The 20,200-nt window shown below is 42.8% G+C and overlaps 1 protein-coding gene and 1 long non-coding RNA gene across 4 annotated transcripts in view; both read left to right on the top strand.

Moving 5' to 3' along the window:
* LOC149981503 (uncharacterized) overlaps positions 1–3,153 on the top strand; it is a 94,204-nt gene extending 91,051 nt beyond the window's left edge. The window contains exons 4-5 of one of the 2 annotated variants that reach the window (XR_016497753.1): positions 1,917–1,989; positions 2,211–3,153. This is a non-coding gene — a long non-coding RNA (uncharacterized LOC149981503). Of the gene's footprint in view, positions 1–1,826; positions 1,990–2,210 lie in introns of those variants that run through there. The other variant, XR_016497754.1, reaches the window with a different exon arrangement.
* Positions 3,154–14,272: 11,119 nt separating this feature from the next.
* LOC149981502 (4-galactosyl-N-acetylglucosaminide 3-alpha-L-fucosyltransferase 9-like) lies at positions 14,273–18,242 on the top strand. 2 transcript variants are annotated; one of them, XR_016497752.1, is made up of 3 exons: positions 14,273–14,455; positions 14,997–17,019; positions 17,388–18,242. XR_016497752.1 is itself a non-coding variant. In XM_090243212.1 (2 exons), exon 2 carries the CDS (start codon positions 15,005–15,007, stop codon positions 16,100–16,102), a length of 1,098 nt encoding a protein of 365 aa, XP_090099338.1. In that variant the 5' UTR covers positions 14,348–14,455; positions 14,997–15,004; the 3' UTR covers positions 16,103–17,086. The 2 variants fall into 2 exon arrangements, 1 of the variants encoding a protein (XP_090099338.1); XM_090243212.1 differs by lacking the exon at positions 17,388–18,242 and having other exon boundaries at positions 14,348–14,455; positions 14,997–17,086.
* The last annotated feature ends 1,958 nt before the right edge of the window (positions 18,243–20,200 follow it).

Genomic DNA, 20,200 nt, shown 5'->3' with positions numbered 1-20,200 from the left:
GCATAGGCCTAATGGCCCAGCAGCTGGGTAGGCTTCCACCTTCTAAGTTAACTTGAGAGATATTAAATGCGTCTATCCATAAGTGACCTAAAGCCACACAACATGTGGTTACAGAGTTAAACTATCCAATGATACATGATGATTTGTCTTTAGATGGGGGCATCTCAGTTCTCATGAGTATGGAAACGTTCTGGTTGGCGGTTGCACTGGCTGTGTGGGATGAAGCCATGTTGAGGTGTGGCGTCTCCCCATGTTAAAATGTGTCCCCGGCAGAGATCTAGCACTCCAATCACTTCCCCACTGTGAGCCTGCAGGGACCATATTTTGCAAACGGCAAAATAAATGCAGCTAACTGAGTGCGTATGAGGAAGACAGAGGAGCAGAGATGAGTGAAGAGAGGGAATAGGGATACTATACTGTATGTTTGTGGTGTGGAGAGGTGTGTGTGTGTGTGTGTGTGTGTGTGTGTGTGTGTGTGTGTGTGTGTGTGTGTGTGTGTGTGTGTGTGTGTGTGTGTGTGGGTGGGTGGGTGGGTGGGTGTGGGTGTGTGTGTGACAGTGCGTATATACAAACATATGTCTGTAGGAGAGAGAGAGATGAGGACAGGGTGAACTTTGATACCAACATGTTTGTCTCTCAGGGATACCTTCCCTAATGCAGTAGCCAGGAAATGTTGACATTGTTTATTATTCAGATCCACCAGTGAAGTAAGGTGAAGCCAGTAGTAAGAGGCGTCTCTATACAATACTTTGTGACTGGGATGGTGGGTGCTTGATGAAGATAAGATTCTGCAGAAACATTTGGGTTCAATGGAGAATATGAGGGGATGATGACACACAGAACCGCGGGAGGCTGAGAACAGGCTGCTAATCAGCATGTTCCGCCCACATCTCTGGAACTTTACAAACAAACAGGTGCTGCACACTAGCTCTTTAACGAGCTAGATATTCCCCATGATGCCGTCTCAACGGGCTGCCAAGACTGAGTGAGAGGACAAGGTCCACGCTCCCCCCTCTCAAAACCAGCCTACCCTCAGAGAGATAGTCACACAGTCAGTCAGTCCATGGTGTATTGGTCTCAATAACATACTTTTTTGCCTATACCATTTTCATACACAAAACAAACATAAGAGCACACACATACAGTACAATGAACATACACCAGGCAGCACTGCAAGGCGATCTCACATGGATTGCTCATGAAAACAAATACCATACAAATACCGGGATTTGTATCGAAAATGTCATGCAAATCATCATCCAATAATAAAAACTCTAACAAGCTTGACCTGTCAGTAAGTACTGATTAAGGCTTCCCCTCTGTAGAAAGACCTGTTATGCAGCTGCTGATCCTATTATCCTATCTGATCCAGCTCAGACAAATGGCTGGAGATAAGCTCTTTGCTAAACACACACACACACACACACACACACACTCTTTCAATGTACACTATTTTTGTGCAGCTCTGCATTACATTAACCGATGAGACATAAGTCTTGATTTCTTGGCATGTTGCTCATGTAGCATAACAACTTTAATGACACAATCATCGTATCTCTCTCTCTCTCTTAATGCTTATCACTGTATTTAGCAAAAGTACAAATAATTACTCTTTAGTACTAGAATTAATTAATTTCTTGTCATTACTATAACTGTGCATTTGCTTGTTTGACCAGGTGTGTGCGTGTCTATGCCATGAATTTAGGATTGGAGCAGCCTGCTGGCCCTGCGTCCAAGCCTCTTATCCCTAGGACAGGCCAAACCACGTAGGAGATTAAATTATTATGGAGAAAGCCTTTATATACAGGATAAGGGTTTGCATCACAGTAGAAAGATAGGAGAACTGAGTGGAGTTGTGTGTGTGTGAGAACAGACTGAAAGCCCAGGAAACTTAGCTGATAACTTTTGTTTCTAAGCGCAACCATGAAGAGGGCAAATTTGTTTTTCCAGCTGCCCAGGCTATCCCCAGGGTACATCAAATACCTGAAGGTGAGTGCCCTAAACCATACTACCCATTCTCATTCATGCTTAAGTACATGTAACCATGTAAGCCATTTTTTACATTCCACATATAGATAAAAAAAAAAATATTGAGTTCATTTCAATTACATAAATTCACTAACTTATTTTCTTAAACATTTCAATTCTGACGGGAGATAAGAAGCTCTATTATGTGACTGGTTTAGTGTGGGTGTGTATGTGTGTTTCAGACTCAGACAAAGCATAACATGGATTGGTTGGAGAGGAGCGGGCCCGGGGAAATCATGACCCCCCACATTGCCTTCCTATTAGGGGCCATGGGCATCACCCTTTCTGGGTACAGCTCCCACCAGCTCACCCTGCACAACAAGCCCTGCGCCCGTGTGCTCCGGTGAAGGAGAATATGAATAGATGGAACAAGACGCATGGCTTCTTCCCTTATATCCGTGTCTCACTTTATCGCTCTTTAGCATTGATGTCTAGTTGAACTTATAGCCTTGACATGCAGTAAAGATGGACAGTGTGGGCTGGTCATTGCGTGTGACTGAAGGACTGATGTCATATGACGAACTTTACCTGCTCTTTGATGGACTTACGTTAAACTGGTCCGTTTAAATGGCGCTGGGTCTCACAGACATTGAATATGAGTGTTAAGTGTCCTATGGCTAGACTGGGAACACGGTTCTCTCTATACTGTGGTGAGATCTTGTACTTGCTTTATCAGTGTGCTTCTTTTAATATGCATTTTGTCATCAAAACCATCCTTACTCTGTATGAGGAGTTTTGTTAAAGAGTCATCTGCGTCTTAACTGACAACAAAAAAACGGATACATAATGCATTGTGGGTCCGAATCATGTGCACCGGGGTATGCACTGAGTGAGGTATTGTTTTTCAAAAGAGGAGGCATTGAGAAACGGAACAAAAAACGTATTCCTAATGTGTCTATTGTTTATGTTGTAATCATTTGTTGGGTGAGCAGCCTAGAAACATGACCAAGGATATAGACTATATGAAGGCACTGTTGATCCCTGGTTCTGATCCAATCCAAATTAAGAGATTAATACCAAGGTCTACCGGGGAAGACCATGCAGATTTACCTGTTACATGATAGAACAACTTGTCTGTTGAAACGTTGGTTATTAGGTTATTAAATGACTGCATCTGAGCTCCTAGAGTTTGCGGCTCTCATTTTCTTTTTCACGCGATGGAGCAGCAGCCTCAGCTGAACCCAAAAATCCCAACAGTTGTCTATCATATTTTTTTCTGCAGAACGACTGAGAAAGCATGTTGTGTTCATGTCCACACATTCTAAACAATAATTTGGAGTATCTCAACGTCATGTGTTCGGTTTAAGAGAAACTCTCCTATTGGGCTAATCGGTGACCCACTGGCACACCTCGAAAGGTCAGAGGGAAGAATAATAGGCAACACAGAGCTACACACAATGGCACTTTATTTACATCATGGCCATACAAATGTAGTGGGAAAGATAGTGGAAATGGTAGCGGTTCTGTAATGGACTGAAAACAGGGATAATGAGCACACAAATCAATAACTGGTAGCACAAGTAGAGAAACAATAATATGAACAAAGGAAGGACTGTATAAATACTGACATATGCTACATGAAGAGTATCACACGCATAATTGTGAATTAGAATACTTACAGTGCCTTGCGAAAGTATTTGGCCCCCTTGAACTTTGCGAACTTTTGCCACATTTCAGGCTTCAAACATAAAGATATAAAACTGTATTTTTTTGTGAAGAATCAACAACAAGTGGGACACAATCATGAAGTGGAACGACATTTATTGGATATTTCAAACTTTTTTAACAAATCAAAAACTGAAAAATTGGGCGTGCAAAATTATTCAGTCCCCTTAAATTAATACTTTGTAGCGCCACCTTTTGCTGCGATTACAGCTGTAAGTCGCTTGAGGTATGTCTCAATCAGTTTTGCACATCGAGAGACTGAAATTTTTTCCCATTCCTCCTTGCAAAACAGCTCGAGCTCAGTGAGGTTGGATGGAGAGCATTTGTGAACAGCAGTTTTCAGTTCTTTCCACAGATTCTCGATTGGATTCAGGTCTGGACTTTGACTTGGCCATTCTAACAACTGGATATGTTTATTTTTGATCCATACCATTGTAGATTTTGCTTTATGTTTTGGATCATTGTCTTGTTGTTAGACAAATCTCCGTCCCAGTCGCAGGTCTTTTGCAGACTCCATCAGGTTTTCTTCCAGAATGGTCCTGTATTTGGCTCCATCCATCTTCCCATCAATTTTAACCATCTTCCCTGTCCCTGCTGAAGAAAAGCAGGCCCAAACCATGATGCTGCCACCACCATGTTTGACAGTGGGGATGGTGTGTTCAGCTGTGTTGCTTTTACGCCAAACATAACGTTTTGCATTGTTGCCAAAAAGTTCAATTTTGGTTTCATCTGACCAGAGCACCTTCTTCCACATGTTTGGTGTGTCTCCCAGGTGGCTTGTGGCAAACTTTAAATTACACTTTTTATGGATGTCTTTAAGAAATGGCTTTCTTCTTGCCACTCTTCCATAAAGGCCAGATTTGTGCAATATACAACTGATTGTTGTCCTATGGACAGAGTCTCCCACCTCAGCTGTAGATCTCTGCAGTTCATCCAGAGTGATCATGGGCCTCTTGGCTGCATCTCTGATCAGTCTTCTCCTTGTATGAGCTGAAAGTTTAGAGGGATGGCCAGGTCTTGGTAGATTTGCAGTGGTCTGATACTCCTTCCATTTCAATATTATCGCTTGCACAGTGCTCCTTGGGATGTTTAAAGCTTGGGAAATCTTTTTGTATCCAAATCCGGCTTTAAACTTCTTCACAACAGTATCTCGAACCTGCCTGGTGTGTTCGTTGTTCTTCATGATGCTCTCTGCGCTTTTAACGGACCTCTGAGACTATCACAGTGCAGGTGCATTTATACGGAGACTTGATTACACACAGGTGGATTGTATTCATCATCATTAGTCATTTAGGTCAACATTGAATCATTCAGAGATCCTCACTGAACTTCTGGAGAGAGTTTGCTGCACTGAAAGTAAAGGGGCTGAATAATTTTGCACGCCCAATTTTTCAGTTATTGATTTGTTAAAAAAGTTTGAAATATCCAATAAATGTCGTTCCACTTCATGATTGTGTCCCACTTGTTGTTGATTCTTCACAAAAAATACAGTTTTATATCTATATGTTTTAAGCCTGAAATGTGGCAAAAGGTCGCAAAGTTCAAAGGGGCCGAATACTTTCGCAAGGCACTGTAAGTCATCTACTAGGATCTCAATGATCACACATTACGACACAGTAAACACAAAGGCAACATGCCAACGCATCACCACTGCCTGCCCTCCAGGACATCTACAGCAGCCGGTGTCACAGGAAGGCCAAGAAGATCATCAAGGACCTCAGCCTCCCGAGCAACGGCCTGTTCATCCCGCTATCATCCAGAGGGTGAGGTCAGTACAGGTGCATCAAAGCTGGGACAAAGCTTCTATCTCAAGGCCATAAGACTTAAATAGTTACCACTAGCCGGCCTCCACCCAGTACCCTGGCCTGAACTTTAGTCACTGTTACTAGTCAGCTACCCCCAGGTTACTCCACCATGCACCTTAGAGGCAGCTGCCCTGTGTACTGTACATAGTCATGGAACACTGATCACTTGAATCATGTTTACAAACAGTTTTACCCACTTCATATGTACAGTATAAACTGTATTCTTGTCAAGGCATTTCCTATTTAACTATTGCTGTACATATACTATTATTCAGATATAGTACATATTCTACGCATATATCGTCTATACGTCCCATCACATATACATACACTGCATTCGGAAAGTGACTTTTTATTTACGTAAGAATTTAGAGCCTTTGCTATGAGACTCAAAATTGAGCTCAGGTGCATCCTGTTTCCATTGATCATCCTTGAGATGTTTCTACAACTTGATTCGAGTCCATCTGTGGTAAATTCAATTGATTGGACATGATTTGGAAAGCACACACCTGTCTATATAAGGTCCCACAGTTGACAGTGCATGTCAGAGTACAAACCAAGCCATGAGGTCGAAGTAATTGTGTCGAGGCACATATCTGGGGAAGGGTACCAAAAAAGTTCTGCAGCATTGAAGGTCCCCAAGAACACAGAAGTTATGAACCATCAAGACTCCAGAGTTCCTACGTAGAGATGGGAGAACCTTCTCGAGGGACAACCATCTCTGCCACACTCCACCAATCAAGCTTTTATGGTAGAGTGGGCAGATGGAAGCTACTCCTCAGTAAAAGGCACATGACAGCCTGCTTTGAGTTTTTTAAAAGGCACCTAAAGGCACCTAAACAACTCTCACATCATGAGAAACAAGATTAATCTGATGAAACCAAGATTGAACTCACGTCTGGAGGAAACCTGGCACCATCCCTACGGTGAAGCATGGTGGTGGCATAATGCTGTGGGGATGTTTTTCAGCAGTAGGGACTGGGAGACTAATCAGGAACGAGGGAAAGGTGAACGGAGCAAAATACAGAGAGTTCCTTAATGAAAACCTGCTCCAGAGCGCTCAGAAAGGTTCACCTTCCAACAGGGCAATGACCCTAAGGACACAGCCATGAAATGCAGGAGTTGCTTCTCTGAATGTCCTTGAGGCCCAGCCAGAGCCCGGATTTGAACCTGATCTAACATCTCTGGAGAGATGTGAAAACAGCTGTGCAGTGACGCTGCCCATCCAGCCTAACAGAGCTTGAGAAGATCTGCAAGGAATGGGGGAAACTCCCCAAATACAAGTGTGCCAAGCTTGTAGCGTCATACCCAAGAAGATTCAAGGCTGTAATCGCTGCCAAAGGTGCTTCAACAAAGTACTGAGTAAAGGGTCTGAATACTTATGTAAATGTGATATTTCAGTAATTTTATTTATACATATGCAAACATTTCTAAAAAACTGTTTTTGCTTTGTCATTATGGGTTATTGTGTGTAGATTAATGAGGGGGAAAAAACAATTGAATCGAACAAGACTGTAACGTAACAAAATGTCTAAAAAGTCAAGGGGTCTGAATACTTTCCAAATGCACTGTATGTATATACAGTACTAGTCAAAAGTTTGAACACACCTACTCATTCAAGGGTTTTTCTATATTTTTACTATTTTCTACATTGTAGAATAATAGTAAAGACAAACTATGAAATAACATCATGTAGTAAACAAAAAAGTGTTAAACAAACTAAAATATATTTTAGATTGTAATGCTTTTCAATTAACAGGTGTGCCTTGTTAATTTGTGGAATTTCTTTCCTTCTCAACGCGTTTGAGACAATCAGTTGTGTTGTGACAATGTAAGGGTGGTATACAGAAGTTAGCCCTACCTGGTAAAAGACCATATTATGGCAAGAACAGCTCAAATATGCAAAGAGAAATGACAGTCCATCATTACTTTAAGACATGAAGGTCAGTCAATCCGGAACATTTAAAGAACTTTGAAAGTTTCTTCAAGTGCAGTCGCAAAAACCATCAAGTGCTTTGATGAAACTGGCTCTCATGAGGACCGCCACAGGAAAGGTTACCTCTGCTGCAGAGGATAAATTCATTAGAGTTAACTGCACCTCAGATTGCAGCCCAAATAAATGCACATTGTTCAGGTAACAGACACATCTCAACATCAACTGTTCAGAGGAGACTTCGTGAATCAGGCCTTCATGGTCGAATTGCTTCAAAAACAAAACACTACTAAAGGACACCAATAATAAGAAGAGACTTGCTTGCGCCAAGAAACACGAGTAATGGTTCCAACTGCCGTGTCTTTGTGAGACGCAGAGGAGGTGAACGGATGATCTCCGCGTGTAGTTCCAACCGTGAAGCATGGAGGAGGAAGTGTGGGGGTGCTTTGCTGGTGACGGTCTGTGATTTATTTAGAATTCAAGGCACTCTTAACCAGCATGGCTACCACAGCATTCTGCAGCGATACGCCATCCCATCTGGTTTGCGCTTAGTGGGACTATCATTTGTTTTTCAACAGGACAATGACCCAAAACACACCTTCGGGCTGTGTAAGGGCTATTTGACCGAGAACGAGAGTGATGGAGTGCTGCATCAGATGACCTTGTCTCCACGGTCACCCAACCTCAATCCAATTCAAATCAAATCAAATTTTATTTGTCACATACACATGGTTAGCAGATGTTAATGCGAGTGTAGCGAAATGCTTGTGCTTCTAGTTCCGACAATGCAGTAATAACCAACAAGTAATCTAACTAACAATTCCAAAACTACTGTCTTATACACAGTGTAAGGGGATAAAGAATATGTACATAAGGATATATGAATGAGTGATGGTACAGAGCAGCATAGGCAAGATACAGTAGATGGTATCGAGTACAGTATATACATATGAGATGAGTATGTAAACAAAGTGGCATAGTTAAAGTGGCTAGTGATACATGTATTACATAAGGATACAGTCGATGATATAGAGTACAGTATATACGTATGCATATGAGATGAATAATGTAGGGTAAGTAACATTATATAAGGTACCATTGTTTAAAGTGGCTAGTGATATATTTACATCATTTCCAATCAATTCCCATTATTAAAGTGGCTGGAGTTGAGTCAGTGTCAGTGTGTTGGCAGCAGCCACTCAATGTTAGTGGTGGCTGTTTAACAGTCTGATGGCCTTGAGATAGAAGCTGTTTTTCAGTCTCTCGGTCCCAGCTTTGATGCACCTGTACTGACCTCGCCTTCTGGATGATAGCGGGGTGAACAGGCAGTGGCTCGGGTGGTTGATGTCCTTGATGATCTTTATGGCCTTCCTGTAACATCGGGTGGTGTAGGTGTCCTGGAAGGCAGGTAGTTTGCCCCCGGTGATGCGTTGTGCAGACCTCACTACCCTCTGGAGAGCCTTACGGTTGAGGGCGGAGCAGTTGCCGTACCAGGCGGTGATACAGCCCGCCAGGATGCTCTCGATTGTGCATCTGTAGAAGTTTGTGAGTGCTTTTGGTGACAAGCCAAATTTCTTCAGCCTCCTGAGGTTGAAGAGGCGCTGCTGCGCCTTCTTCACAATGCTGTCTGTGTGAGTGGACCAATTCAGTTTGTCTGTGATGTGTATGCCGAGGAACTTAAAACTTGCTACCCTCTCCACTACTGTTCCATCGATGTGGATAGGGGGGTGTTCCCTCTGCTGTTTCCTGAAGTCCACAATCATCTCCTTAGTTTTGTTGACGTTGAGTGTGAGGTTATTTTCCTGACACCACACTCCGAGGGCCCTCACCTCCTCCCTGTAGGCCGTCTCGTCGTTGTTGTTAATCAAGCCTACCACTGTTGTGTCGTCCGCAAACTTGATGATTGAGTTGGAGGCGTGCGTGGCCATGCAGTCGTGGGTGAACAGGGAGTACAGGAGAGGGCTCAGAACGCACCCTTGTGGGGCCCAAGTGTTGAGGATCAGCGGGGAGGAGATGTTGTTGCCTACCCTCACCACCTGGGGGCGGCCCGTCAGGAAGTCCAGTACCCAGTTGCACAGGGCGGGGTCGAGACCCAGGGTCTCGAGCTTGATGACGAGCTTGGAGGGTACTATGGTGTTGAATGCCGAGCTGTAGTCAATGAACAGCATTCTCACATAGGTATTCCTCTTGTCCAGATGGGTTAGGGCAGTGTGCAGTGTGGTTGAGATTGCATCGTCTGTGGACCTATTTGGGCGGTAAGCAAATTGGAGTGGGTCTAGGGTGTCAGGTAGGGTGGAGGTGATATGGTCCTTGACTAGTCTCTCAAAGCACTTCATGATGACGGAAGTGAGTGCTACGGGGCGGTAGTCGTTTAGCTCAGTTACCTTAGCTTTCTTGGGAACAGGAACAATGGTGGCCCTCTTGAAGCATGTGGGAACAGCAGACTGGTATAGGGATTGATTGAATATGTCTGTAAACACACCGGCCAGCTGGTCTGCGCATGCTCTGAGGGTGCGGCTGGGGATGCCGTCTGGGCCTGCAGCCTTGCGAGGGTTAACACGTTTAAATGTCTTACTCACCTTGGCTGCAGTGAAGGAGAGACCCCATGTTTTCGTTGCAGGCCGTCTCAGTGGCACTGTATTGTCCTCAAAGCGGGCAAAAAAGTTATTTAGTCTGCCTGGAAGCAAGACATCCTGGTCCGTGACTGGGCTGGATTTCTTCCTGTAGTCCATGATTGACTGTAGACCCTGCCACATGCCTCTTGTGTCTGAGCCGTTGAATTGAGATTCTACTTTGTCTCTATACTGACGCTTAGCTTGCGGAGGGAATAGCTGCACTGTTTGTATTCGGTCATGTTACCAGACACCTTGCCCTGATTAAAAGCAGTGGTTCGCGCTTTCAGTTTCACGCGAATGCTGCCATCAATCCACGGTTTCTGGTTAGGGAATGTTTTAATCGTTGCTATGGGAACGACATCTTCAACGCACATTCTAATGAACTCGCACACCGAATCAGCGTATTCGTCAATATTGTTATCTGACGCAATACGAAACATATCCCACGTGATGGAAGCAGTCTTGGAGTGTGGAGTCAGCTTGGTCGGACCAGCGTTGGACAGACCTCAGCGTGGGAGCCTCTTGTTTTAGTTTCTGTCTGTAGGCAGGGATCAACAAAATGGAGTCGTGGTCAGCTTTTCCGAAAGGGGGGCGGGGCAGGGCCTTATATGCGTTGCGGAAGTTAGAGTAACAATGATCCAAGGTCTTTCCACCCCTGGTTGCGCAATCGATATGCTGATAAAATTTAGGGAGTCTTGTTTTCAGATTAGCCTTGTTAAAATCCCCAGCTACAATGAATGCAGCCTCCGGATAAATGGTTTCCAGTTTGCAAAGAGTTAAATAAAGTTTGTTCAGAGCCATCGATGTGTCTGCTTGGGGGGGGATATATACGGCTGTGATTATAATCGAAGAGAATTCTCTTGGTAGATAATGCGGTCTACATTTGATTGTGAGGAATTCTAAATCAGGTGAACAGAAGGATTTGAGTTCTTGTATGTTTCTTTCATCACACCATGTCACGTTAGCCATAAGGCATACGCCCCCGCCCCTCTTCTTACCAGAAAGATGTTTGTTTCTGTCGGCGCGATGCGTGGAGAAACCCGTTGGCTGCACCGCCTCGGCTAGCGTCTCTCCAGTGAGCCATGTTTCCATGAAGCAAAGAACGTTACAGTCTCTGATGTCCCTCTGGAATGCTACCCTTGCTCGGATTTCATCAACCTTGTTGTCAAGAGACTGGACATTGGCAAGAAGAATGCTAGGGAGTGGTGCACGATGTGCCCGTCTCAGGAGTCTGACCAGAAGACCGCCTCGTTTCCCTCTTTTTCGGAGTCGTTTTTTTGGGTCGCTGCATGGGATCCACTCCGTTGTCCTGTTTGTAAGGCAGAACACAGGATCCGCGTCGCGGAAAACATATTCTTGGTTGTACTGATGGTGAGTTGACGCTGATCTTATATTCAGTAGTTCTTCTCGACTGTATGTAATGAAACCTAAGATGACCTGGGGTACTAATGTAAGAAATAACACGTAAAAAAACAAAAAACTGCATAGTTTCCTAGGAACGCGAAGCGAGGCGGCCATCTCTGTCGGCGCCGGAAGCATTGAGAATTGAGATGGTTTGGGATGAGTTGGACTGCAGAGTGAAGGACAAGCAGCCAACAAGTGCTCAGCATATGTGGGAACTCCTTCAAGACTGTTGGAAAAGCATTCCTCATGAAGCTGGTTGAGAGAATGCCAAGAAGCAGAGCACTTACACAAATGACTGATGATTGGCTGATAGAAACTGATGATAAAGTGATGGGGGCTGTCTTGTTAGACTTCAGTGCAAATTTTGACATTATCGATCATAGTCTGCTGCTGGAAAAACTTGCGTGGCTTAACACCCCCTGGTATAATGTGGATAAAGTATTACTTGTCTAACAGAACACAGAGGGTGTTCTTTAATGGAAGCCTCTCAGACATAATCCAGGTTGAATCAGGAATTACCCAGGGTAGCTGTCTAGGCCCCTTGCTTTTTTCAATCTTTACTAAAGTTGATGCTACTGACTTTGAGTAAAGTCAGTGTCTATGTATGCAGATGACTCAACACTATACACGTCAGCCACTACAGTGACTGAAATGACTGCAACACTTAACAAAGAGCTGCAGTTAGTTTCAGAGTGGGTGGCAAGGAATAAGTTAGCCCTAAATATTTCAAAATCTAAAAGCAGTGTATTTGGGACAAATCATTCACTAAAACCTAAACCTCAACTGAATCTTGTAATAAATAATGTGGAAATTGACCAAGTTGAGATGACTAAACTGCTTGGAGTAACCCTGGATTGTAAACTGTCATAGTCAAAACATATTGATACAACAGTACCTAAATTGGGGAGAAGTATGTCCGTAATAAAGTGCTGCTCTGCCTTCTTAACAACACTATCAACAAAGCTACTACTGTTCAGTCGTTTGGTCAGGTGCCACAAAAAAGGACTTAGGAAAATTGCAATTGACTCAGAACAAGGCAGCACGGCTGGCCCTCGGATGTACACAGAGAGCTAATTTGAATCTATACATGTCAATCTCTCCTGGCTCAAAGTGGAGGCGAGATTGTCTTCATCACTACTTGTATTTATGAGAGGTTTTGACATGTTGAATGCACCGAGCTATCTGAACTACTGGCACACAGCTCGGACACCCATGCATACCCCTCAAGACATGCTACAAGAGGTCTCTTCACAGTCCCCAAGTCCAGAACAGACTATGGGAGGCGTACAGTACTACAGTACATAGAGCCATGACAACATGGACTCTATTCCACATCAAGTGAGTCATGCAAGTAGTAAAATTATATTTAAAAAAAAACAGATAAAGAATACACCTTATGGAACAGCGGGACTGTGAAGCAACACAAACATAGGCACAGACACATGCATACACACGTGTCGTGAAATCTGTGAATGTATTGTAATGTTTTTACAATTTCTGCTGCCTTGGCAGCAGCTAATGGGTATTCACAATAAATACAAATAGCGACAAATTTAAGACATGGCAAAATGCGTAGGATTTGAAATGTTTATTTTTTTTCTCCGTCAACTGTACATTTGATACTTTTCCCATTGTGTTTGGCCAAAGAGTGTTGCCCTCTTTGTGTGGGTGGGTATATACTGTAGCTCCTGTTAGTTTGTTTCACAATAAATGTATACAAATGGATGAAAAAACTCCACACTACAACAGCACTTCTAGCTCATAAAGGTAGAATCTATATGTTGAGTTTTTTCCCCCTAAAGAGTTTTTCTGTGAGTTATTAGCATACATTTTTCAGGACAGTTGTAGTTTGTTTCATTGCCACGAGGTAGAGAAAAAGGTATGGATTGCGCCTTTAATACACCAAACATTCAATCACAATGAAAGACACAATGTATACACATGAGGTCACTCAAATCTAATACCGACACATAAAACAACCAGGAAAATTGACTAGAACTAAGACAGGCTAATGGAGTTTTCACATTATGAAATTCGGTTCCATGGTTCGGTTCGCTGTAGCATTTGTGAGAATTGTACAGAATAAATGTTGCTTTCACAAGAACCCGAAAATAACTGATTCCGGGTGCGATCAGCACGACGCACATTCTACATGACGTTAGCGAGCTAGCTTGTTTACAACGGGCAAAAAAGTTCCAAGCGACTGGTCTTGAATCCTGGACCCATTACTCATGCAGGTCCAGGATTAATTTCAGCCAGGGTTTGCTTGTGTTTCACACATGCTTTATACCGTGGATCAGGGTACCAAACACTCCAGGATCCGGGTCGTAAGGGGATATGGGAATTCATCACTTTAGAAAGTGTCAAATGTCAACAGAGAATATGTGGACGTTCCATGGGAGTTCTCTAACTGGCACAATGGAACAAAGAGAAGGATGTGAATCATGACTGCCCATGGAACGCCACACACGCACCACAACATTGATAGTGACTAAACCACACCTAGACACTAAATATCATTTTTCTTGTTCTATTGGTTGAGGTGAACGGTAAGGTTGACATGTTTTGTTCTCATGAATGGTTGTAGTGAATATGTGTCCTTGAACTATTTGGTTCATTAAAGGTCTTTGTAGCCTAGTTGTTCTAACTTTATGATGTCCATGACATGTTTAGGCATGTTTTCGCTGGTAAGGGAAAAGATACAGGATTTTATTCCCCCTTTACTGTTTATTGGGACATGGCACAATCTGGCCTACCCCTCCCAACAGAGGCCCAACCTCTATTTCCCTTTCATGCTTTCTAATCCTGCCGTAAGGGTGTCCAGAAGTACTTGTTCTCTCCCTTTGTTTATAAGACGTCGTCACTGTTTCTTATCGCTTTATTGAACTGATGAGTACCAAAGACCCAGAGAAATGTTTCACAGGTGCACAGCTCACATAGGGAGTGTAAATTAATGACATCCCCGCAGGTCTGAATACAGCATGACAAGAACAACCTGTTCACCGGTAAGGCATTATCTTTTCCTTTGACAGCTACAGGCTTTCACTTATTGGTGCCTTATTGAGTGCAGCTTTGAATGGTCATGTAAAAGTCTACACGTCTATAATTAAGTGTTTTTAGACTAGAAAAAGTAAACGAAAATCAATATTAGTCAAGAATAAGACATTTCAACATTCACCCGATGACATTGTGACAAACGAGACTAGTGGATCAGTGCAGCAAAGGGGTATAAGATGAAAGGACATTTTTATTATTGACTTCAGCACAATCCTGAGGTAGCCAGGTACATGGGCACGTTTCCTCGTTGTCCCTTTTGAATCTAATCTGACTAAACCATTCTCATTGTTCATGTTCCCATTTGCATCAACTGTATTTGTGGTTACTCTCAAATTAAAAGAGAGTGTTTAATCTGCACCTGCTTCTTTTCTCATACTTTCTCTCTGTACACAAAAGCTATTTAACAACAGTTAAACAAAAATCTTCATTTGGTTTAATTTCTTTGAGTGTGAATGATAATGTAATAATGTGTTTTTCCTCTCTTCACAGGAGCCAAAATGCTGTCAAGTACTTTCCTTACAGGAGCTTTGCGTATCTTCCTGGTAGGGATCCTCTGTCTAGGAGGATTTGTGACACTGTTTTTTATGTATTACAAATCAGCTCTGGACTGTACTCCCCAGCCTCATTACTCAAAGCGACCTGAGAACAGGTCCTTGTCTAAGCAGCCAGAGCCAGAAAAGCCCATCATGCTGTTGTGGTTCTGGCCTGAAAACCGCAGGTTTGATTTTAGCGATTGTGCCACTTTCTTCAACATTGATGGCTGCCACCTGACAGATGACAGGTCTCTGTACAACAAGGCAGATGGTGTGCTCATCTTTCACAAATCCATCAAATACGATTTATCCAACTTGCCTCCATCACCTCGACCACCATTCCAGAAGTGGATTTGGTATCATGTGGAATCACCTACAAATACAATTAGGATACCTGGTCTAGATAACCTTTTCAATTTAACCTTGAGTTATAGGGAAGACGCAGACATCCCTGTGCGTTGGCGCTTGACCGTAAGGAAAGGCCAGGGTGAGGACTTTGTGCTGCCCAAGAAGGATAAATTAGTTTGCTGGATTGTGAGCAACAATGACCCTACCACTGGAACAGGGGTAAGGCACAAATATTACAGAGACCTTGTAAAACACATTAAGGTGGAACTCTTTGGCACAGCCTTTGCTAGATTCTTGAAATATGAGGACTACTACTCAACACTCTCCAGCTGTAAGTTCTACCTCTCCTTTGAGAACTCGGTCCACAAAGACTACATCACAGAGAAGCTAAACGGACCACTTGCAGCAGGAACAGTGCCAGTAGTATTGGGCCCACCGAGACAGAACTATGAAGACTTTGTCCCAGGAGATTCCTTCATCCATATTAATGACTTTCCCGATGCAAAAGCCCTGGCGGAATTCCTCCTCAAGTTGGACAAGGATGATGAGGCATATCTGCGCTACTTTCAGTGGCGTAGAAACTTTTCTGCTCAGCAACATCTGGTTCAACTGAGTCAAGAGTTCATTCAAGCTATTTGCTATGCCTGTGACCACATAGGCAAACATTGGGAGTACAGGGTTGTTCACGATGTTTACAAATGGCATTTTGGTTAATCAGTCACTTACATCCTCATCGGTGTATGTGCTGTTACCACTATATTACCCTCTTCTCTCCGTGTACAGTATCATGTGGAATTTAGTCACACCCAGCATCCCACATTAGCAACGTTTACACAGTGCCTTTACGACCTATTGCACTACTTGTAAGATAAGTGTACCTGGTTGTTTTACTGTACTAGTGTCATAGCTAGGTATTTAAGTATCCAGAACCATTCAGGCTCTTATCTTTATAACTACCGAACAACTAACCTCTGCACTATTTATTGTCTGAATTACTACCTGTATGTGTGTTTTATATCTTTACACTCACACATTTTGAGCTGAAATAATTAAAGGGTAGTTCCACCATTTTTAAAAATGATCTCCAGCACAATACCAGTGTCTACAAACGTGAAAACAGAGCATTTCTAACTGATGACATCATCAATTTTCAAACACCATGAGAGTAGTTATTGTAGGGTAGCTTCTGTCAAACTAACTTTCACACCTCGTTGATTGGGGAGGGGGGCGGGACTTCTGCCTAGGATTTGAATATCACACCCATTGTTCTGAGTCGCCGGGGCATTACGACCTGATGTATGTAAGCATCACACCCATTGTTCTGAGTGGCAGGGAAATTACGACATGATGTATGTAAGCATCACACCCATTGTTCTGAGTGGCCGGGAAATTACGACATGATGTAGAGTATGTAAACATCACACCCCTTGTTCTGAATGGCTAGGACTTTAATATCACATCCAGGTTTGACTTCACGCCAGGATGTAAATATCACACCCATTGTTCAGAGTGGCCGTGGCATTACCGCATGTTGTATGTAAACATCACACCCCACTTTTTTGATTACAGTATATCGGATGTGAGGAGGGTCCTAGTGTCTGTGTGCAGACGTGTAAAAGTTGCTGATCAAGGTATTGTATTGGGGCCTAGTTGCTTCAAATAATTGTTTCATTAATAAACAGAGCTGTGAATTTAAAACATGCAGGGTTCATTTAATTCTAACCAGAAAATTGTTTGGTGATTAAAACAATACCAAACATGAATGTTATATTTTAAATTCGGGAATTTTTACCTCGGTTTGCGTGCGTGCGTATGTGTCTGTGAGGAGGGAGTTAATGTATGGGGGTCTAGGCATGCGAGGTCAGGGTGGCGTCTGGGCATGATGCCTATACCATTTTCCTTAACCAGAGAGAATGCTTGAACTTGTAAGAGGTGTGTCAAAGATCAATGATGTACAAATAAAGCACGATTATTAAGACATCAACTGCTTACATTACAGCAGACAACATCTTGAGCATTGACTCTTGGGCAGCATCCAGTCAGCCAACTCTATTCCATCACTGAGCAGAAAACACCTGTAGACAGCTGTAAGTACATTTTCCCTTGGTTGTTAATTTATTTGATATTAGTTACGTTTTTAGATGCATCTTAATATACACCAACTGGTTTGTTCATTTTTTTAAACACCCATCATTGTTTTTTTTATCAAATGTCTGGGAGAACACTCATTGGATCTTTTCAATACAGCTCCTAGAGACCTTACACAAATCTTAGAGTACAGACACCTTGTTAAATGTGTTTCACTGCTTCATCAAGGGCTGTCATTTCAACATGATTTTATTGTCTTTATCGAGATAGCTGAGAACCACGGACATGTGCAGCCAACAACTTCAGAGCCTTTGTTATTTGTCTGCTGGTGGTTGACAGGGTCCTCATTGTATTCAAACTGGTTAGGTTTTAGGCCTCCTATAGCATTCACACCTGGCCCTGTGGGGAATCAACAAGCAGCTGGCTGGACTTCACAGGACCCTGGAAGTTCATTTTTGAATTACTTTGGTGCAATTTTTACAAGTATGTGGAACATTTTCACAACTCTAAGCACAAAAATGCAATCAGATCATCGAAATAGCTCATGCGTCAAAGCACATTTTCATTTGACTGAGTACAACAAACAAATTCACAAAGTCACTTGTTCACTGCACCAAATGACACTTTCAATTTGGATACATACTCAATCTAAGTATCTGCTTTTCAAAATACAATATTCACTTTATTTTTATATGATTTTCATAATTTGTTAACAATACAATGAACTGATAACTACTGAACCATAATTACATAGTGCATAGTTAACGTACAGTGCCTTTGGAAAGTATTCAGACCCTTTTCTATGAGACTCAAAATTGAGCTCAGGTGCATCCTGTTTCCATTGATCATCCTTGAGATGTTTCGACAACTTGATTGGAGTCCACCTGTGGTAAATTCAAGTGATTGGACATAATTTGGAAAGGCATACTCCTGTCTATATAAGGTCCTACAGTTGGCAGTGCATGTCAGAGTAGAAACCAAGCCATGAGGTCAAAGGAATTGTCCATAGAGCTCCGAGACAGGATTGTGTCGAGGCACAAATCTGGGGAAGGGTAACAAAAAAAAATCTGCACGTTCTGAGTCACCGGGGCATTACGACCTGATGTATGTAAGCATCACACCCATTGTTCTGAGTGGCAGGGAAATTACGACCTGATGTATGTAAGCATCACACCCATTGTTCTGAGTGGCAGGGAAATTACGACCTGATGTATGTAAGCATCACACCCATTGTTCTGAGTGGCAGGGAAATTACGACCTGATGTATGTAAGCATCACACCCATTGTTCTGAGTGGCAGGGAAATTACGACCTGATGTATGTAAGCATCACACCCATTGTTCTGAGTGGCAGGGAAATTACGACCTGATGTATGTAAGCATCACACCCATTGTTCTGAGTGGCCGGGAAATTACGACATGATGTAGAGTATGTAAACATCACACCCCTTGTTCTGAATGGCTAGGACTTTAATATCACACCCAGGTTTGACTTCACGCCAGGATGTAAATATCACACCCATTCAGAGTGGCCACGGCATTACCGCATGTTGTATGTAAACATCACACCCCACTTTTTTGATTACAGTATATCGGATGCGAGGAGGGTCCTAGTGTCTGTGTGCAGACATGGTGTAAAAGTTGCTGATCAAGGTATTGTATTGGGGCCTAGTTGCTTCAAATAATTGTTTCATTAATAAACAGAGCTGTGAATTTAAAACATGCAGGGTTCATTTAATTCTAACCAGAAAATTGTTTGGTGATTAAAACAATACCAAACATGAATGTTATATTTTAAATTCGGGAAACAGTAAACACAAAGGCAACATGCCAACGCATCACCACTGCCTGCCCTCCAGGACATCTACAGCAGCCGGTGTCACAGGAAGGCCAAGAAGATCATCAAGGACCTCAGCCTCCCGATCAACGGCCTGTTCATCCCGCTATCATCCAGAGGGTGAGGTCAGTACAGGTGCATCAAAGCTGGGACAAAGCTTCTATCTCAAGGCCATAAGACTTAAATAGTTACCACTAGCCGGCCTCCACCCAGTACCCTGGCCTGAACTTTAGTCACTGTTACTAGTCAGCTACCCCCAGGTTACTCCACCATGCACCTTAGAGGCAGCTGCCCTGTGTACTGTACATAGTCATGGAACACTGATCACTTGAATCATGTTTACAAACAGTTTTACCCACTTCATATGTACAGTATAAACGGTATTCTTGTCAAGGCATTTCCTATTTAACTATTGCTGTACATATACTATTATTCAGATATAGTACATATTCTACGCATATATCATCTATACGTCCCATCACATATACATACACTGCATTCGGAAAGTGACTTTTTATTTACGTAAGAATTTAGAGCCTTTGCTATGAGACTCAAAATTGAGCTCAGGTGCATCCTGTTTCCATTGATCATCCTTGAGATGTTTCTACAACTTGATTCGAGTCCATCTGTGGTAAATTCAATTGATTGGACATGATTTGGAAAGCACACACCTGTCTATATAAGGTCCCACAGTTGACAGTGCATGTCAGAGTACAAACCAAGCCATGAGGTCGAAGTAATTGTGTCGAGGCACATATCTGGGGAAGGGTACCAAAAAAGTTCTGCAGCATTGAAGGTCCCCAAGAACACAGAAGTTATGAACCATCAAGACTCCAGAGTTCCTACGTAGAGATGGGAGAACCTTCTCGAGGGACAACCATCTCTGCCA

This window comes from Oncorhynchus mykiss, chromosome 8, assembly GCF_057628025.1.
Source record: "Oncorhynchus mykiss isolate SJ-2025 chromosome 8, ASM5762802v1, whole genome shotgun sequence".
NCBI lineage: Eukaryota > Metazoa > Chordata > Actinopteri > Salmoniformes > Salmonidae > Oncorhynchus > Oncorhynchus mykiss.
This window is presented reverse-complemented; position numbering and strand designations above follow the sequence as displayed.

Bases quoted from the DNA above. Each gene is read 5' to 3' on its own strand.
- LOC149981502 (XM_090243212.1), top strand. From the start codon at position 15,005: ATGCTGTCAAGTACTTTCCTTACAGGAGCTTTGCGTATCTTCCTGGTA.